The 20,794-nt window shown below is 38.6% G+C and overlaps 1 protein-coding gene across 15 annotated transcripts in view; it reads left to right on the top strand.

Moving 5' to 3' along the window:
• CLASP1 (cytoplasmic linker associated protein 1) overlaps nucleotides 1-20,794 on the top strand; it is a 310,377-nt gene that overhangs the window by 231,997 nt on the left and 57,586 nt on the right. For 3 of the 15 annotated variants that reach the window (XM_030916256.1, XM_030916259.1, XM_030916254.1), the window contains 9 exons: nucleotides 5,502-5,605; nucleotides 7,436-7,459; nucleotides 8,772-9,016; nucleotides 12,015-12,078; nucleotides 13,835-13,903; nucleotides 14,618-14,620; nucleotides 14,816-14,979; nucleotides 18,170-18,248; nucleotides 19,292-19,435. In XM_030916256.1, coding sequence (XP_030772116.1) covers nucleotides 5,502-5,605; nucleotides 7,436-7,459; nucleotides 8,772-9,016; nucleotides 12,015-12,078; nucleotides 13,835-13,903; nucleotides 14,618-14,620; nucleotides 14,816-14,979; nucleotides 18,170-18,248; nucleotides 19,292-19,435 — 896 coding nt within the window. Of the gene's footprint in view, nucleotides 1-5,501; nucleotides 5,606-7,435; nucleotides 7,460-8,771; nucleotides 9,017-12,014; nucleotides 12,079-12,667; nucleotides 12,671-13,834; nucleotides 13,904-14,617; nucleotides 14,621-14,815; nucleotides 14,980-18,169; nucleotides 18,249-19,291; nucleotides 19,436-20,794 lie in introns of all 15 variants that reach the window. The other 12 variants (XM_030916265.1, XM_030916263.1, XM_030916255.1 and 9 more) reach the window with 6 other exon arrangements.

Below are 20,794 nucleotides of genomic sequence, written 5' to 3'. Positions count from 1 at the left end.
CTGAAGGTTCCTTCTTTAGCTCATTAATTTTAATAATCTCTTCCCACCCCTTTTGGAAATTAGTGAGATCGTGTGTCAGTGCTTCTTTGAATCCACTTATATAGCCAACTCTTTAACAACAATGAAAAAAGAGTAAAAGTACTTATATTCTAGTGAATATATATTTTTAAGTTTGCATTTTTATTGTTTTGGACCATTTTGATGGTACAAATGTATATGGTTATGGTGAGAATTTTTGATTAAGGGAAATAAGGGCTCTGGGGCTGCTGTAAATTAGGCTTTCACATAAGTGGGTCTGCCTTGGATTCCAGTGTTGGGTGTTAACTTGTGAATGTGACAGAGGACTCATGGCATGACAGATTTTTTTAGAATATTCTGTTGAAACTGAACCAAAGGACCACTTGGTAAGGAACCTGCATATCAGGTACTGCTTAAAAACTATTTCAGTCTGAACTATCAAGATAGTGATGTGCTTGTACAAAAATGTATAGTTTGCTTCAGTCTTAACACAAGATATTTTGCCAACTTCCTTTTTTAGGGAAAGTGTTAACTTTATAATATTCTTTGCCAATTTAGTTTTAATTTTTGTGAATCTTGAGAAAGGGATATTTTCCTTTTTTTGCAAACTGGTAAAAATTGCCAGGTAATCTTTGTTATTTAATACCACATGTGCCATAGGGAAGCACATTTTATAAAGTAACGTGGACCTTAAAAATTATATTAAAGAATTTGAGGTATTGGTATTTTATGACTGAATGTGAGAGCGTTAACATGTACAGAATAGTAGTATGGATAAAATGTAGCACTGCTCAGTATTATTTTGTTAAACCTATAAATTTTCTGTAGTATAATCACTGTGAATTTTTCAGAGTAATGAATGGAAGCATATTATCTTTTGTTTTTTCCTGAGGTTAAGGAAAAGCCGTATGTTGCATGGAACTGTAGTCAATGAGTTAATGTTTTGAACCAAGTCTTTATTTCATAATTATTTCTAAAAGTTATTTTCTCTCCACATGAGGACAGAATTTAGCATGTATTTCCTCAGGTTGATGAAGTAATATGCTCATTAAGAATATTTGTTAATAAAATGGTACTATAATGTCAGATCGTAAATTGGAGGTTGCTCTTAACTGTTACTGCCACCACCGCCACCACCACCAATGCTACTAACCATTGTTTAAGTGCTTTATAGCTTCTTTTAATCCTCTCAGTAACTCCCAAGAGGTAGGTACCATTAACCATTATTAGCACCATTTTACAGATAAGATACTGAGACACAGATAGATTTAGTACTTTGCCCAAGGTCAGTCCTATGGCTCGTTGTGATCCAACCAGGGTTTACAGCTGCATTACTGAGCTGGTACTCGTGACCGGTGTACTGTAACTGCTTCTCCAGGGAAAATCATTAAACTTAATACAACCAAATTCCAACAATTACACAAGTACTAATAATTAGGATATGGTTGGGTGTGGTGGCTCACGCCTGTAATCCCAGCACTTTGGAAGGCTGAGGTGGGCAGATTGCTTGAGCCCAGGAGTTCGAGACCAGCTGGGCAACATAGGGAGACCTCGTCTCTACAAAAAAAAAAAAAAAAAAAAAAGCCGGGTGTGCTGTCACATCCCTCTAGTCCCTGCTACTTGGGAGGCTGAGGCAGGCGGATCTGCTTGATCCTGAGCCATGATTGCGCCACTGCACATCAACCTGGGCAACAGAGTGAGACCTTGTCTGAAAATAATAGTAATAATAATAATTAGGATATTCATGCAACAGAACAACAAACATTTTGACTGGGGAAAATGGAATTCCAACTGTTGAATGCCCTTCCTGTGATTTCATTTTATTTCCGTTGAAGTAACATTATGAACTTCTATGCTTGTTTTTGGTGCATGGTTGCATATGCATCACGTACTGATAAAACATCTCGTGAGCTGAGTTAACAATCCGTCTTACTGCCGTTCCACTCTGGGATGTAGACGGTGCTCTGTGACTCCTGCTGTTCTTCATGTTGCATATTTCCATACTGGCTGATAGAGGCTTCATGGCGTGAATATAACCCTGGAGTCCGAGTTGGTTGATGCATAGTTTGGAGCACCTTTAAGAGTGCCTTTGTTGTGCCTGTGTGTTTAATAGCTGTGCGAGAGCCAGCTGGCCACTGTGGAGTTTGGGGACTGGCACTTGCTGTCCATTCATATCCAGCACCATTTCTTCTCATGAGAAAACATGGCCTTGTTGGTAGCAGTCCCTGCGTTTCCTTTGGACTGTGGCGTTTTCTGTCTCTGGTACTTCTGTGTTAATCCTGTGGGTGTTGCCATTCCTTTTACCTGCAGCCTCTCGACGTCATTCCAGGTCCACTAGTGCTCTCTCCACTGCTGAATCTGTTGGGCAGTCAGGTGAACAAGTGCTAACTGCATGACTTGGCTTCTTCATATGTTCTAGTTTCACACCCATGTTAACATTTGTTTTCATCTGTGTCGGCTAGCACTTGGCATGTATGCACCTCATATTTTTTTCCCCAATGTGCTTTAATTTTTTTAAGTTATTGAATGTTTATAGTTCTGTTAATAGGCTGTAGATGCTTTATAGCCTGTTTGACAACATCATTTCTCCAGTATTCATATTTACGTTAAAACAAAACAAAAAACAGGGAAGTAATTCCCTTCCTGCCACTCTGTCCCCAGGAAAATAACCAAAATTAGGTATTATTTAGGGTTCCTGTGGGGCAAGGGGGCATGGATATCACCCAACAGATTCCCTTCCAAAGTCTTTACTCCGAATAAACTGCCAAATATTAATGCTAGTTATTAATGTCACGTTCACATTTTTTAAGGTACCATTTAGTTAACAATGTTGCAAATTATAGCATACATAATTTCATATGTATGAAAATAAGTGTATTGTTCTCAAAGTTTTATGGAAAAACAAGATCAGGATTCAGGTAATCAAGTCAGGCCAGAGGTATCCTTTGCAGCCCGCAAACCCCAAACCTGCTCTCTCAGTTTAACAATACTCAACATCCACTGGTTAGCCACAGTGGCAAAAAGTAAGCATACAGTAATATATCAGTTTGTTAGATTTCATGCTAACAGTCCCTAATGACTACAGTTTTCTCAATTGAGTAAGGTAGAATCTATGAATTTGCAGACCATTGATGGTGACAATTGTTACCAGTTCACTGAGTCCGGTATTTTCTCTTTTTTTCCTCTAAATGAAGCCCCCTATACTTTGTTAGTTTTTGTTTTTTGTTTTTTGGGTTTTGAAACAGGGTCTCACTTGTTGCCCAGGCTTGGAGTGTAGTAGCATGGTCACTGCAACCTCTGCTACCTGGGCCCAAGCGGTCCTCCCACTTCACTCCCCAAGTAGCTGGGACTACAGGTGCGTGCCACAACACCCAGCTAGTTTCTGTTGTTTTTGTAGAGACGGGATTTCACCGTGTTGCCCAGGCTGGACTAAAAAACTCCTGGGCTCAAGCGATTTACCCACCTTGGCCTCCCAAAGTGCTGGGATTAACAGGCAAAGCCACCATGCCCTGCCTTCGGTATATTCTGATTATGTACATTTCCCTGAAGATTAGGGGCCAGACTGAGAGCACAGTCATATGTGTTCATCTCTTGGAAAAATTGAACTTTTAATAGTATCAGAGCCTTGAGAATATGGAACAGATTTTGCTCTGGTGAAAACATAAAGCTTATAGTTTTGCTTAGATCTGGATAAACATTTCTCCTTAAGATTTGAAATTCCAATTGTCTATGATATATATCAAATGATCTGTAGTCACTGTGTATGGCAAAGCTGGATGCATCTTGGAAGCACAGAATAATTGCATTGTTCTTATAGTTTTAATTTTGTGTCTGAAAAAATCTGTATTCTCCCTGAAGCAAGAATTGCTGGCATGAGATTTTTTTTTTTTTTTAATTTCGTTAGACTTCGTTTTATTTAAGTTTATGCTGGGTAATTTTTTAATGGCTTATAATTGAATTACTTTCATTCTGTTACTCATAAATCTACTATCTACCCTTTTTTAATGAAAAAAACTTGAATAAGGATCGTCTATAAAACTATATGTGCACAGTAAATCTCACATTTACACTTGTTTCATATTTCGACTGATAAATATAGATAAATGTAACTTTTAATGGCCTTTTTTAGTTTATATGGCGCATTACCTTTTAAACATAATGGCTAAGATGACAGTTGGAATGACCAGCAAATGCATTAAAAAAGGGGATAGTATAACATACAGTTTTTGTTTCTTTTAAAAAAATTCATGACTGTATAACTATTGATTAGCAGTGTTTAAATTTTTCTCCCTTTCTATGGTGGTGGAAGGTATAATGTTTTGAAATTGACATTTTTAAAAAGCTAAATAACAATTCACTTTTTAAGTTCACCAGTTTTGTAGGCACTGTCTTGTTACATATATAAAATTTTAAATACATTGTTTTATAGGAAAGATCAATTCATGTAAAATTAGCTTCCCTTTTATTCTAGATGCTTCTAGAATGTGGCTAACATAGAGATTTTCCTTGTCCAAACAATGTCTTATTTGTTAACACAGAGAAAATATTTTATCTTAACATTTTTCTTCCAAAGGTTTTTATATGTTAGACTTTTAAATAAGAAATTTTTTACTGCTAGATAATGTATAACACACTTAATGAAGATACGACTTACACTGCCTTTCTCCTAGTATAGTTTTAATCTCCAGCACTTCCTAAGGCAGGTTGGTCAGCTGATTTAATGGGACTTTAAAAAGTGAGTTTTCATTTCCATGATCACAAATAAACTTAAAATCGTTGTTTGAACTACTAAATTTGTTTTAAATTCTTTGGATTCTTTCTGTTATTTTGTTTATCTGTATAAAGATTACCATTCTAAATTATTTGAGGAACCCAAGTAAAACTTATATTATCTAAATTTTTAATGTTCATCAGTGAAAGTGCAAGATTTTGGTGATTATTAATTTTAATAAATTTATTTTTAAGTAATTTTTGTTGACACAGGCATCATGACGAACAAATATCTAAAATGAGCTTAGCAATAAACAGTAGTGACACTAATAAAAATTTGGGCAGAAATCAATTTGTTTCAAATTTTAATTTTTTACCACACATTGCATTAGAACTCTTATGAAACCATGAAGCTTCCTAATTAGTTTGACCAAACATCAAGGCCACTTGCCTCTACAGGGAAAGCTAAATAGATTAAAAGACTCAATTCATAGCCCAGCCCCCATAAGTTCCCCCTTCCCTCTCATATCTCAGAAACTTTTCAATAATAAAATATTATGTTTGAATAATTTCGAGTGACAGTGCTTTGTGGCACAATAGCATTAAATGTGAACAGCTTAACCTCTACCACTGGTAAAGTCAAGTGTAGTTAAAATTGGCTAGAGATTTTTCAGTGCTTCTGTCTACTTGGTGGGAAGAGGCAGTAGTCCTTGCAAGGAATTGAGATAATTTCAATTAAAGTGACACATCTTTTGCTTTTGTTTTTTAAATAGATCGATTTGGGCTTGGCCAGCCAGGAAGAATACCTGGTTCTGTGAATGCCATGAGAGTTCTGAGCACAAGTACAGATCTTGAAGCTGCTGTTGCCGATGCTTTGGTAAGAGGCACAGTATGTATGTAAACAGAGTCTCTTTGAAATACTCATCTGCATTTCTCTCTGTCTTAACAGGAAATTGCCCCCAAATCAGGTTATTAAATCATCTTTGACACTCTTTAAAATTGTGTAACTGTTGGGTAAATTTATATTGTTATTGTTTGCTCCTTAAACTTTTATCTCTGCACACATATAAGTGAAAATGGACTTTACAGAAAATATTAGCGTCAGGTATTTCTTATTGGTGCTCTTCAGTATCGAGGAGCTTTTGATGACACTGGACTTCTCAGATGTCACTGGGCTTCTTTTTTTCTTTTTAACCATGTTTTTTTTTTTTTTTCCACTGGCACTTCCTTTTTTCCATTCTGTTGCTTCTATTGCTTTACAGACGTTGATGGCATAACCTAGACATTTTATTATAATAATAGGTAATAGAGTTTGAGGTTTGAAAATCTTGCATTTATTCTATTATCTTGTCCATTTGATTTTATGTTGTTTTTCCTAAATCTTTGAGGATGTGAAGCAATGGTGGAGTATGTTTTTGCATCATTATAGTGTAATATCTGAAAACCATAAATGATCATGGATCCTTTAATTTTTTTGGTTATACCAAAAAGTTCCTTGGTAGAATCAGCTTGTGGTCCAATTGCTTTTTAAAGACGGGTTTTAGCTAGTCACACAGTCTCTTGCATATTCCGGTTTATGTGCTCAGCATTTGAAATGGATGTTCTTTAGAACTGTCTGATCACTGGCCTTGCTCTTGCTGTTTTAAGATTTATTCTCTTGTAAAGGAAAAAAGTATGTAATATCCTGCCTTCAGATTCTTAAGTTTTTAATCCAGCCATGTTTTGTCAGATCAACATTTTACAGTTTATGGCTATGGTGATTCCAGTTTTCATTCCTTCTTGTCTTGCCCTCATTTATTCCTGCTCAGTCAGGTTCTTTGACAAGTATCTGTGAGCAAGCAGTTTGCTGCTCTCATAATGCTTTTCCTGTAGGCAAGCTGCCTGGCCATGTGTATTCCTCAACCTTATGTATAGAAAGACTTTTTTCTGGCAGGTGCTAGAGTTCAGGGTAACTGCTCTAACTATGGCTTTAAGAGTCAAGAGCTGGAACAGAATTCTCTGAAACTGTTGCTCCTTCCAAGTTGCAGCATTTAGAATCTGTATCTTATTCGTTCAGAGACCCTGGGAAGTGGAGGTCAAAGGGGTGGGAAATGATGGATGTGAAGCCCTTAGTTGAGACTTCCACTTAAGTCAGGGGAATTTCTTAGTTCTTTAAAGAACTGCATAAGGGACTGTGTGCAAAGTTCTAGGAGGCGGAATAGGACTTGAGAGTTTGAGCTTTGGCTTAACTTGACTTGAGCTTTTCTCTGAGCTCTAGCTCCCATTAGATTCATACTGCCCTTGTTACTTTTTGTCCAAACTGCTTAGTCTCTCCAAGTGACCTGTTTCTGAAGAGAAAACACAGAAATGGTACAGAATCTTTGCCTCACTGAATAGACACCATGGTGCCAGACAGAATGTCTCAGAGGAATAGATAGAATTAATGGTGACCTTAGAGACTTGCCTCACTGGTATGGGGAAAGTTTTAGCGAAGAATTACAGCAAGTTACCGGAAGGTCTTCTGAGACGTGGAGGAGGGTTAGGAAATGCCATTTTGAAAGCATTCTTTATTATTATTCGCTTGATATGAAACGCTTGCTAACCTGTACTTTTGGTTTGCTCAGATATGTTTTGCTGTACACTTTTGTTGCAAGAACAGTCCCTACATATGCTTCTGACATAATTCTCTATGCTTTTTCCCCATCCTTCAATATTTTCCCGCCTACAGCTGTTAGGAGACTCCAGGAGCAAGGTACCAGTGCTTTAACTTTTGTTTTACAACTTTATTTCTTCTGTTGCAAGTATATTTCTTTCAGAAGCTAGTGAAAACCAAAAAATATGGTATAGAAATTCTGATCTGAAAAATGATTTTGTTGAATCATAACAGTGATTCACCATCATTGTCTTTATTCGTGGTGGAGTCAGTCACCTTTCATGTACATCTGTTTTAGTATTTATTTCGAATGTCAAGCTCTGCTCCTTCGCCTAGTAGTGTTTCATTTTATTAACTCAATTTGTGCCTATTCTTACGTCGTCATGATTTCATGAATGGATTTATCAACATTTTTCTTATTTTAGGAATCTGGTTTTTGTGTGACCACGTAATTTATTATCCAGACAAAAATGCTTTTGAGATTAAAAGGGAGAGGCTATTCATAATTACGACAATAGGCTTAAGGCAGAACAGTCCTGAGCAAGTTGGATTAATAATAATTTGCCATATTATTAGAGAAATGTATTTGTATGGTTTAAGCCAATAGCTATTTGTTTTGCTTCTATCAATTTTATATAGTTGCTGCTATATCATATTTATGGGTATAGCAGTTTTGTATTCAGGGTCAGAGAAATGAATAAAGTGGGTATTATAGTCTACTTTCAGAGAAGCCTACTGGTGTTTCAAAACCCTAAGTCTTTAATAAAAGTGGCCAGGAGTTAGAAACCAGCCTGGGCAACAGAGGGAGATGACTTAGGAATCCTTTTACGTGGGCTACTTCTGCCACTGACATTTCAAATTCTGACTTTTTCAGGAAACATAAGTATTCACAAAAGTTTATCCATAGGCCGTGCTCAAGATATATTGCTTTTGCCTGCAGAGGGGCTGTTGGCTGCATGTATTTGCATTGTGCCAGGTGCCCAGCTGAAATATTTAACATATAATTTCATGTAATCCTCACAACAAGCCTGTATGATAGGTATAATGATTGTTGTCTTCACGACGGGGAAACCGAAGCAAAAGGCCTCGGAGGCTTTCAGAAGCCACGCAGCCCAGTCAGTGTTGGCACCAGGATTGTGATCTGTCTGTCTTCCTGTAAAGTCCACACACTGTACTAGAGGCCGTACTCTTCCCCTCTACTACAGAGTGCTTTGCTCATTAGTTATTTTACCTAATGGAAAACTGCTTTTCTGTTTGTATTTCCGTAATCTATAAGCACAGGAAAAGTGTGTGTGTGCATATGTCTTTCTACACTTAACTCTTTGTTGTAGATTTTGTTTGGTATGACTCACGGTCATTTCACCTTTCTATTTCTTTCTCAATCACTCCCATCCCTCATTGGACCTGTCAGAAGAAGCCTGTGAGGAGGAGATATGAGCCGTATGGGATGTATTCTGACGATGATGCCAACAGTGACGCCTCAAGTGTTTGCTCTGAGCGCTCCTATGGCTCCAGGAATGGTGGCATTCCCCATTATCTGCGGCAGACTGAAGATGTAGCAGAAGTTCTCAACCACTGTGCTAGTTCAAACTGGTCAGAAAGGAAAGAAGGGCTTCTGGGCCTGCAGAACTTACTGAAGAGCCAAAGAACACTGAGGTGAGGACCACAGCAAGAATATGAGCCAAGTTTGAATCCCCTGTTGGACTCTTCAGGGGCTTAAAGGGTTTTCCTATAATTAATGGAGTCTTCAAGAGGTCCGCTTGCAGGAACAGGCACTACAGGTACCAAGATGACTAAGAGACAGTCCCTGCCATCCAGAGGCTTTGAAATATCTGGCAAATACCCTTTTTTTCTTTCACTTTTTTTTTTTTTTTTTTGAGATGGAATCTCACTCTCTTGCCCAGACTGGAGTGCAGTGGCACGATCTTGGCTCACTGCAACCTCTGCCTCCCGGGTTCAAGCGATTCTTCTCCCTCAGCCTTCTGAGTAGCCGTGCCACCACGCCTGGCTAATTTTTGTATTTGTAGTAGAGACAGGGTTTCACCATAGTGGCCAGGCTGGTCTCGAACTCCTGACCTCGTAATCTGCCTGCCTTTACCTCCCGAAGTGCTGGGAATACCGCTGTGAGCCACCACACCCAGCCCATCTGGCAAATATTCTATAACTTATTAGGCTGGTAAAAGATTTAGGGTGGACACAGTGGCTCATACCTGTAATCCCAGCACTTTGAGAGGCCAGGGCAGGAGGAGCACTTGAGTCCAGGAGTTTGAGACCAGCCTGGGCAACAAAGGGAGACCCCATCTCTACAAAAAAGTTAAAACGTTAGCCAGATGTGGTGACATGCATCTGTAATCCCAGATACTTCGGAGGCTGAGGCAGGAGGATCACGTGAGCCCAGAGTTGGAGATTGCAGTGCATTATGATTACACCAGTGCGCTCCAGCCTGGGTGGCAGAGCAAAACCCTGTCTCAAAAAAAAAAAAAAAAAAAAAAAAAGACCCCATGTTTGGTTCCCTTCTGTTTCATATTTGTCCAGTAGATGTTATTTGAGAAATGTCTGTGTATAGTATGCAATTCAGGTTTAAAATAAATAAATAAAACAACTCTGCAGGTTAGTATGGTTCATTATACTTTAGGGTCCTAGATGGGATGTTATCAGTCTTAGTCTGGAAAATTTTGATGCGCATGTGCATATATGTAGCTTATAAATGTACATAGTGAGGAGATAACAAAATGGAGCACTCTAGTAACAGCATTGTCTTTTAAATGGATTGTTTTTACTTTTTTCTTTGTTTCTGTTTTATAAATTTTCTAAAGTAAGCATGTATTATACATACCAAAAAAGTATGTGGTTATACCATATTTTGTCAAATCTAAGACACTGTACACACACCCTTATTTTTAGCCCTTTAATAAATGTCACGCGTATTAAACCGTGACAGCACAAAAATGTCATTGATTATAAGATGTGACTCAATTACAGAGATGTGAAAATTAGAGAAAGGAGATGTGAATGGGAACTAAGAAATGGGCAACTTAGAATACATGAAATGCAGTCTACTTTATCCTTTGGATAGTTTTTGTAAGATAAGTTAATGGTCATAGATGGGCATCCCTCTTGGGTTCTGTAATGCTAAGTGAGCACTGGCTGGTAAGTTGCCCAGCTCTCACTGTGGCTCTTCAGGCTGTCTGACTCCACTCTCCTATACTCATACCTGCCCCCCATTATTCATCTGTTCATGAAGGCGATATAGGAAGTTTTGTCATGTGCCCTCTGAAACACAGGCATCCTGTGACACTCTGGTCACCTGTCAGAAACAGAAGATGATTTGTCACGATTGTTCCTCAAGAATCTGTTTAATCCTGGTGGTCCCACTTTGTAGGTTCTTAGTGTTCACCAAGTACCTATTGAATAATTTCTAGGAATCTGTTGATTGGCGTTGGTCTAATCTAGGTTACATCATTAACAATATTGAAGGGTCCTTGAACCAACTGTCTCATCCACATAAGAGGGCATTAATCAGGGATGATTTGTGGAAGAGAGGACCCTTCTATCAAACTTTAACCATGGGACTTGGTGGTTGTCAAGGATCAGAAAAGACAAAGGGCACCAGTGTGAAATGAATGTTTGCTTTGTCTAGGTACAGTAGAAGTTACAATGTGTTATCTTTTTTCATCCTCTCAGCAGCCACGTGACATGGTCGTTATCCTGTTTGACCAATAAGGAAAAACCAGGCTTAAAGATAGCAGAGTACTTATTTATTTTATTTATTTATTTTTGAGACTGAGTTTCGCTCTTGTTGCCCAGGCTGAAGTGCAGTGGCGTGATCTTGGCTCACTGCAATCTGTGCCTCCTGGGTTCAAGCGATTCTCCTGCCTCAGCCTCCTGAGTAGCTGGGATTACAGGCACTCGCCACCATGCCCAACTGATTTTTGTATTTTTAGTAGAGACGGGGTTTCACCATGGTGGCCAGGCTAGTCTTGAATTCCACCTAAGGTGATCCACCTGCCTTGGCCTCCCAAAGTGCTGGGATTACAGGTGTGAGCCACTGTGCCCGGCCCAGAGTACCTTATTTACAGCAGAACTGAGATTAAAATCCAGGTCTGTCTGACCCTGAAACACATGCTGTTTTGTTTTTTGCCTTTTTTGTTTTGTACCTCTCATTACAATGCAGGATAGACATGCTTTTTAAACTTTATTCCATTGCTTTTCAATCGTGGCATGTGGAAGACACAGCTGGGACAAAATAAAAAAGATTTTGGTGCATGGCTTTGTCACTTCCAGATGTGTCCCCTTGAGTAAATCACTCAGTCTTAGTTTCCTCATCTTAAAATGAGAACCGATCTCTGGTTTTGTATTCCTATTTGATTTAGCTATAAATTGAATAAGAGTTTGTGAAAAAAACCTTGTTATGTAGATATAAATTATGTAAAGCTTATGTAGTTGACTGATCAAACAAATTACCCAGGTGTGGTAGTGTGCACCTCCCAGCTACTCGGGAGGCTGAGGTGGGAGGATCGCTTGAGCATGGGAGATCAAGGCTGTAGTGAGCTATGATCGCACCACTGCACTCCAGCCTGCGTGATAGAGTGAGACCCTGTCTCAAAAATAATAAAAGTAGTAAATTCATTGAATTCTGTTTTATTTCTTCTAGTCGAGTTGAACTGAAAAGGTTGTGTGAGATCTTCACCCGGATGTTTGCTGACCCTCATAGCAAGGTAGGTCTGGAAGTCATGCCTGCCCTATCTTTCCCCCTGCATGTCTGTGTGATATACTATCCAAGAAAGAGAGAGAATTCCCAATAGTGCAGTTCTGACCTTACAGAGTAACACCAGTTTCAGCACTAGTGTATGTTACATCTTTTAAAAACAGAATTCTTGAAAACTTAAATGTGCATAAAATTTCAAGTTAAATAAGTGTGCTTCAAGTAAGAGTTATCAGGGAGAGAATCAGATGGTCTTTCTTACATTCAGCAAATATTTCTGTATGTCTCCTGTTAGCCAAACAGTGAGGTAGGTGCTAGGGTATAAGATTGTATTATAATATCATGCATTTTTTAATGTTATAGTATATAGTGAAGAAAATAAGTATATAATTATTTTTGTATCCCATGTAGAACATGTCTGTATAGGACAAGATAGAAAAAATGAAAGTATTTAATGGATTTATTGAAAAACCAGGTTATTTCTTAAAATAGGATTTTGCTGTTCCCAAGAACTTGCTGAATTGGTGATCACTTAGCTGGTGCCCACACCTCCTGAGGGCCGTAGGGAACACTAAGCCTGAGGAATGCTTTTTTTTGAGGAGAGAGTCCCAGCTGAGGGGGAGACGCCCATGAGTATGGGACAGAACACTTTCCAGGGGTGGTGGAAAAGGGGTGAGAGAAGAACTCTTTACAGAAATTTACTTGGGGTCTAGATTTTAAATACCATTGTTGAGGAGGAGGCCCTTAGAGACTATTAAATGCTTTTAGAGGAAGAAAGTAGAGGGCAGGATGAAGATTTAGGGAAAGGGGTAGATAAAGGACAAAAGTAAGGTGTGGAAATGGATAGAACCTTAAATGAGCAGAAGCAAATCTTTAATGCTGACATGCAGGATCAACTAGTTTTCCCAGTAAAGATGGCCTCCTCCAAGTCTTCCTGGAAGAAAGAAACCTGTGACAGCCAGAAAGCCCAGCCAGTTAGTCATCATCATCTTTCTTTTCCTATCCTTGCTTCCTCATAGGAATTGTCCTTGAAATATCAAACATCCATCCACCCATTCATTCACCCAGTCATTTAACATTTACTGAGTAACTGCTCTGGGGCAGGGATATAGAAAAGAAGATACGGCCCCAGCCTTTTGAGGTGCTCATGAGCGTAAAGGGGAGTGAATGCAAGGGTTCTCCTCCCCTCTCCCCACAACAGCTCTCCTCACTCAGTGTCATTCTTGAAGCATGTCTTAAACTTTCTGCTATGACCCTCACAGCAAAGTCAACATTAACAATATTAATAAAAATCCACTGGGCCCGGTGGCTTACACCTGTAATCCCAGCACTTTGGGAGGCCGAGGCGGGTGGATCACTTGAGGTCAAGAGTTCGAGACCAGCCTGGCCAACATGGCAAAACCCTGTCTCTACTAAAAATATAAAAATTAGCTGGGTATGGTGGCATGTGCCTGTAATCCCAGTTATTTGGGGGGCAATCACTTGAACCTGGGAGGCGGAGGTTACAGTGAGCTGGGATCGCACCACTGCACTCCAGCCTGAACAACAGTGAGATTCTATCTCAATAAAAATTCAGGAAAGACTGAGCTTAAGCCTTTAAAGGCCACGTAGGTATCCAAAGATAAAATGTATCAAGATTTTTCTCTAAGGTAGTGTTAAAAGCAGTAAGATTTAACGCATAAGCATAATTAAGATTCTTAAGATTTATAACATCAGCACTATTAGATGGTTTAGAACATTGATAAATTTCTGTTACCTGTCACCCCTAGATTGCTGATTCAGAAGCAGAATGTGAGGATAAAGAAGGAAATTTGTTTCCATCAGAAGTCTCTTGTACAGTGAGTTTGGAGGTCTCAGTTTAGTTAATGTTTGTTAGCTGCCTGTAAGCTAAGCCAGGAATCCCACAGCTAAATGACCTTTTTCCTGAGCTGTCTCACAGGAGACCCCTGGTGGTGAATAGTTGCTCTACTAGAAATGAGGCGGGATAGGGTTCATGGGCTGTCCAAGTAGAACAAGTTTCGTTAACAAGGTAGGGATACTCAGTGCTACTTTTCTCTCTGAAATTGGTTCAGAGATATTCCACTATGCACTCTATTTCACCTTAGCAAAAGTCATGACACAACAGCATGAGGATTATGTTAATATCTTTTATTCTAAGCTGTAACCATCTATTACTTTATGATATCTGAAATTGGTGTACATCAAAATATCTGACGTGAAAAGCAATAGCTACACACTAGTGAGTAGGTGTTTTTATTGGCTCATTTTATAATAGTATGTGTTGACTGCTAGATAGTGAATAAGAATACTATAGAATTAGGACACGAGGATTTGTTATTGTTTAAGAAAGAAAAGCCTTCATGATTAAACTCAGAAAAGTTCATTTCTCTGTACTGCTTTTTAAAGATGTATATTGAGGGAGGAGAGACTATTTCATTGGTTTGTAGCCTTTTCAGGTTTTCTTAAACGCATGACAATGGTATTAATTCACTGCCAACTAACATGGAATTTGTTTTGTTGCATGGCCTCGTTTGCGGTGGAATTCACAACAGAGAGTAAGTTCCATTCCTTTTTCCTTTATCTGTTTTCTGCACTACATTTTCCTTCTGTACTAGGAACAGTTGTTAACAGTGTTAACCTAAGTTACAAGAGTCTGGGCAAAGCACGTATGGGCATTTTTAATGTTTTGTAGACTTTGGAGGAAATTGTGAATTCAATATGTGAAGTACTTGGTTTTCATTTGTGTCTAGGTTTTCAGTATGTTTTTGGAGACTCTTGTGGATTTTATAATAATTCATAAGGATGATTTACAAGACTGGCTTTTTGTTCTTCTCACACAATTACTTAAGAAAATGGGAGCAGATTTACTTGGATCTGTGCAAGCAAAAGTTCAAAAGGCTCTAGATGTCACAAGGTAAGTGTTTAAGAGTTTTGATGTTACAGGATACTTGTAGGTGACTTTTTGCCATTCTCTTTCGTTACCCATGGCCTCTGTCACCCACTTGAATATCTCTTTTACTCAGTTCTCACTTTCTGTTGTCGACATACTTGTTGACATGTCTCACCAATCCATGAAATGAAATAGCGTATCTTCCTTGTGTTGATACTACTTTTGTGAGTATTTAAGACATACATAATAAACAAATGTAAAACTTTGGAAATTGATTCTCTTCTCATTAAAAAACATTAGAGAAAACATTTAGAATATTTGTTTACATTTTTCTGAAGACCTTAGTGTTTTTATTACTTCAACTTACAAGTCATACTAGAAATTGTTCTATCAGTGTATGATGTAGAGTTGCCATTGGTCCAGGAAAATTCTCTAAATTGACAGTACCTTGGCCCAGAGATTAACAGCACATTTGCAGTAGTTGTGATCCTTCTGGCTATTATGAGAAAAGAAAAACTGCTGAAACCCAGAAAAGTTAGAAAAGACTACGTGGTGCTGCTGTTCAGAAACTGCTTCTTTATCATCTGTGCAGCTGCTGTGGGTCCTCAGTATGCAAGTATGAGAATTAAAAGATCTCGGAAGACACTCTGCAGTAATGTCTTGGTTGTGATTTGGTGGAAGATGGATTGGGGAGGAATGTCAAATTGGTGAACTTTTTTAAAGAACAAAGGAATAACTTCCAAGTGACTCAGAAAATTATCAGGGCGATAACTTTTATAAGTTACTACAACCTGGAATAATTCTAGTTATCACAGAATTTCAAGATGAAAGGACCTTAAAGATGATGTTCATTTTATCAGTGAGAAACAGACACTTTACCTTGACTTTGTGTTAGTGGCTGTTTGGGAACGAAAATCCAGGATTTCTGTTGTCTGTTCTTATTGTTGCAGGCTGTCTTGTGGGTGTGTGTCCTCACCTCCTGTCGGGTCAGGGGGGTGGTATGGATAGCACTAGAGCCTTCTCTTCCCTCTCTGGCTCCCTTGACTAGCACAGTAACATATCCTGCCCTGCCAGCTTCCCTCTGCGTGCAGCTGTTACATGACTCTGACTTCAAAGTATGCATCTGTTCCTCTCTACCATGATGCCAGCTGTTTTCTTTTGGCCCTTGACCCTGTCAATCTGTGTAATTGCATTGCTATAGACTTCTATTATCCAGAGAGATTTCCCTTCTGGTTTTTAATGAACTCAAAGTAATGTACTTGCATCTGTTGGTGAGGCCTTAAAAAATAATAATAAAATAAATAAATAAGAACCAAAGTAACGTACTACATTTGCAATAAAGCCTTCAAACCCTGTCATTCCTTTGCATGGCTAAACTTAGTGGAGTTAGGGGCCATTACAGTACACCATTATACCAATGAATTATAAAGGTTTAGCCAAGATTGACTGAGGGGCTAGGCTGATAAGCTGGTATAATCGAGTGGAGTAGATAGGAGGGCTCTTGATAGTCTGGCGCCATTTGTGACCACACTGGGACATGGGCTCAGTAGTACCAGACTTTTCAAGAAATGTCAGAAATGTGGATTTGGGCAACATATTTGAGAATTTTTTTAAGATACTGTGAAGGCCAAATAAAACACATGTGAGCCAGACTTGGCCTATAGGTCACTTAATTTAGGTGAATTTACCATTGACCAGATCCATTTCATATTTTTAGGAATGGTAGGAGTATTAACATTGTATTCCTGAACTTTGGTGATTGAGGAATACAATTGTGACCTCCCGTTAGTTTTCCTGGATGCCCCTTTAAGAGTCCTTATCTCAGTAGATTTGGTCTGAGTGCCTAAAGCATTTTTAATATTCCCTTCTTTTTCTCAGCAGTTGAGATACACAGCTGTTTAAGCTGATCTAGAATAGTCAGTGACTATTAATAGGAGGTTTTAGTGATGGCTGAGAATTGCTTCTCAGTTTATAGACTTGAGTGCTAATCTGCCTCGGTTTCCTTTCCTTTGCCTGTGCCTAACAATGGAATATTTCCCGATTATACACACCCATTACTGAAATGTATTCTCCATCCACCCCATGCTGCTGGAAAAAGGGAGGGACATTTTGTGGGTGGTTTGTTGACATAGTCACTTAAATCAGGTATACTAAAGTATACTTTCCTTCCCGAAGTGATCTTCAAAGATTCCAGGGTACAACTAGATGGTGGGAGGAAAGGGTACTATTGGATCAAGTTCACTTTTTATTAGTAATTATATGTAGGATAACACTGGTACCTAATATATGCCATGTGCTTTTTATTTTTGTTGTATGATTTTATTTACTTTTCAAATCAATTCTATTTGCTTCATTTTAAAGAGTCAAACCTACTTCTTTATTTTACTACATTTATGTAGATTGGGAAAAGTCTCTAAGAGGGTCCAAAGAAAGCAGTGTAGATATTTGCCTTGCATTTATCTTTCCTGTTAATATGGACGTTACATCACCATTTTCCACATGGGCCCCATTGCGCAATTTTTAACTAATACTAGTAATTACAGCATTTTAACAGAAAGAGCACTGACTCTCTGGCCAAGAGTCCCTGAGGGCTAATTGATTGGATCAGAGATGCATGCTGACCACGAGAAATAAGATCAGCAACAGGCAAGAGTGGAGCAAGAGAAGGGGCTCCTGGGGCCCCAGGCTTCTGTGTGTGATTTGTGGCTGGATGGGAAATGTTTTGTCGCCGTCTCACAGGCGACACACTTTTGTGGTGTGCAGGGACCCTAAGCAGTGACCAGGACCAAAGAGGATGATACGGTTAGTTTAAGCAGGGTCAGCTGTCAGCAGCCCAGTCAGGATGTAAAAATGAGATTTGGGTATCAGAAGTGATTTTTATGTTTAAGAAATATCCAGAAAGGTAGCTAGAGGGAAAATGAGCAACTCCCTAAAAAGGCGAGTAGAAATTTCTTCCTTAGTTTATTGCTTGGTCTTAATTTTTTAAATAGCCACTCAAAGTAAGTTCAGTTTGTGTTTGGGGACTTGCAAAAAGATTTTCCTTTTTCCATATTTTCTGTATAACATGTATTACTTTACATAAAACGAAAAGCACTGTTAAAAATGTGAACAGGGTTTTACATATATTAACTTACAATGGTATGCTTTTGTTAAATAGTTTTATATTGTTTTGTAATAAATGTCTTTAAAAATCACTTTTTTCCCACCAACCTAGGGATTCCTTTCCATTTGATCAACAATTTAACATTTTGATGAGATTTATTGTGGATCAAACTCAAACTCCAAACCTCAAGGTCAGTAATTATTTGTCGTTACAGTTCAACCCTGGAACTCAAATTTGCTTAAATTTACTTTTGTTTGTACATGACCCATGTTTAGCTATTGTGAATAAATCTGCTGTGAGCATTCTTGCTTGATTCTTTGTGGACATGTTCCTGTTTCTCTTGGTTTGGTACCTAGTAGTGTATTTGCTGGTTCATTGGATAGGTATATGTTTAGCTTTTTTAGAAACCACTAAAATGGTTGTACCATATTGTATTCCTACCAGTAGTTTATGAGAGCTCTAGTTTTTCTACATCCTCACCAACATTTGGGCAGTACTAGTCTTTTTCACAATTAATATTTAAACTAGAAAATTAAGACTTTCTTATGTGTGGAGATAGGTATCTTGTTGGAATGTTTAATATTAACATTCTAAGCTATGCAAGTTCATTGTTACATGTTGTGGAAAATCATACCTGTAATAATAACAAGACCAAGTTTGAGGGAGGATGTGTGTTAATTTGAATTAGGTCACGTTCATCGTCTGTTCTTTGATCATTAACTTTTTGGAGGTTTTAGGATGAGCCTAATAAATAATTACCTTTTTCTCCTGAAATCAAAACTAGTTGAGAAGTTGATGGTCAAGTTAGGGCAGAGCATCAGCTTGATTACTGAAAATGCTGCCTTACAGAACATGGCCTAGAATGTGTGACAAGACTAGAGCTGAACGTACCCTGCAGTCAGTGGCAGAGCTGGAAATCCCACAGGCCTCTTGCAAGGGCTCCTGCCCTGGAAGTGTCTTGCAGCATAGGTGAGGAGGAGAGCACGCTTCTCTACAGGCACCTAAAAATGGAGAAAACTGAGTCGTGTGCTTCTTCCTGTCCCCAGACTTACCCATCATCAGTCATTTCATGCTTTTTCACCTGTTGGATGTCGCTCCATGTGGAAACTATCAATACAGGAGAAAGGAAGGAGATCCCTCTCAACAGGGTTTACTTTTCTCTAGCCACTTGATAAGAATTGTGTTCAGAGATCATCAAGTGTACTTAATGTTTATAATTATTGGCTCTTTCAGGTCAAAGTTGCAATCCTGAAATACATTGAGTCTCTGGCCAGACAGATGGATCCAACAGATTTTGTAAACTCTAGTGAGACAAGGCTTGCTGTTTCTAGAATCATAACCTGGACAACAGAACCAAAGAGTTCAGACGTGAGAAAGGTATGTCCGAGAGAACCGATGTATAATTACAGATTGTTCCTGGGCTTGTGTTAGAGAAATGTATTTAGAAACTTGAAAACCACACTGTCCACACACAAACCTTTGTCCCTCAGGCTCTGCTGTTGCCCTTTTCTCTCTCCAGCTCTGCCCAGTTTTGAACATAAAAATGAAAATCTGAGATCTTGCACGATGGGCTTATGGTTTCCCCAGGCATCTATTTTATATATTTTCTAATATGAAATCACTAGTAAATTAGTGTCTTTTACACAGATGTTTGTTTTCCTTATATCAGTTTGTAATACATACTTTGAAGACAAAATTGCAGACCTAGGGCTGGCTGGCTACAGGGTCCCTGATCGTTAAAATGTGGTTGAAAAGTTTGATAAGATGCAATAGATTCTTAAAAAAGAGCAAACATCTTTCAATATGTAGCACATAAGTATGTGTGTGATATGTGAGTATGTGCTTCTGCAATGGAATGTTACTTAAGTATTGCCTGCTACGGGCTGACACATATTTTAGATTTGCATATTACCTCAATTAGGGCCTGTTTGGAACAAACGAGCTTTGATGATAATGCCCACTCCCTGTGGACATGCACATTAGAATATTTGAACAAGGACTTACTGTCCTTACTATTCCATTCAGAACATTACAGATAATTTTGAATTATTAGCCGGAGGCTCCAAAAACCTCAACTTATTTTAATACTAGCTCAAGCCAAATATAAATAGAACATTAGATATCTTGCCAGAAATCACTTCGTTCATTTACTGTTTGAATGAGTTTCAACACTTGTTTCAGTTATTTTGGATTATACAGTGTTACTTCGCAAAGCTTTATCTCCACTGGTGTGCTACTTTCCATGCCTGCCCCCCTACTTCTCCTTTCCTATTGTGAGGTGTACTTAAATCCTCACCTTCACACCTAACTTATACCTAGGTTCTAGGACAATAATCCTGATCTTCAGAGGAATTTGAGAAGATTCAGATTAATAGTTCACAGTCCTGGCTGCAATTAAAATCAACGTAGATTTCTGAGCTCTATTCCCAAGGAATTTGATTTCATTGGTATAGGGCAGAGCCTAGATACTCTGTTGTTTTTTTGATGGGGGTTCTTTTCACTCTTAGCTGATTTTTAATACACAGGCAAAGCCTAGTATTTTGGGCCATGGCCCTGGAATGAACCTCAAGACATACAAACTACTGATATAGTCTTGATGTGGTTCTTGCGAATTCTTTTGCTACGCAGTGTTGCTCCTCAGTATCTTGAGGACTAGGCTTGGCCTCTGTGTTCCGTGGCATCTTCCCCACCACCCTACCTTGGACCTAGAGTTTTTGTGCTTCCTCTAAACCCACT

Source organism: Rhinopithecus roxellana, chromosome 14 (assembly GCF_007565055.1).
Source record: "Rhinopithecus roxellana isolate Shanxi Qingling chromosome 14, ASM756505v1, whole genome shotgun sequence".
NCBI lineage: Eukaryota > Metazoa > Chordata > Mammalia > Primates > Cercopithecidae > Rhinopithecus > Rhinopithecus roxellana.
The sequence above is the reverse complement of the archived record's forward strand: the minus strand, read 5'-3'. Positions and strand labels throughout refer to the sequence as shown.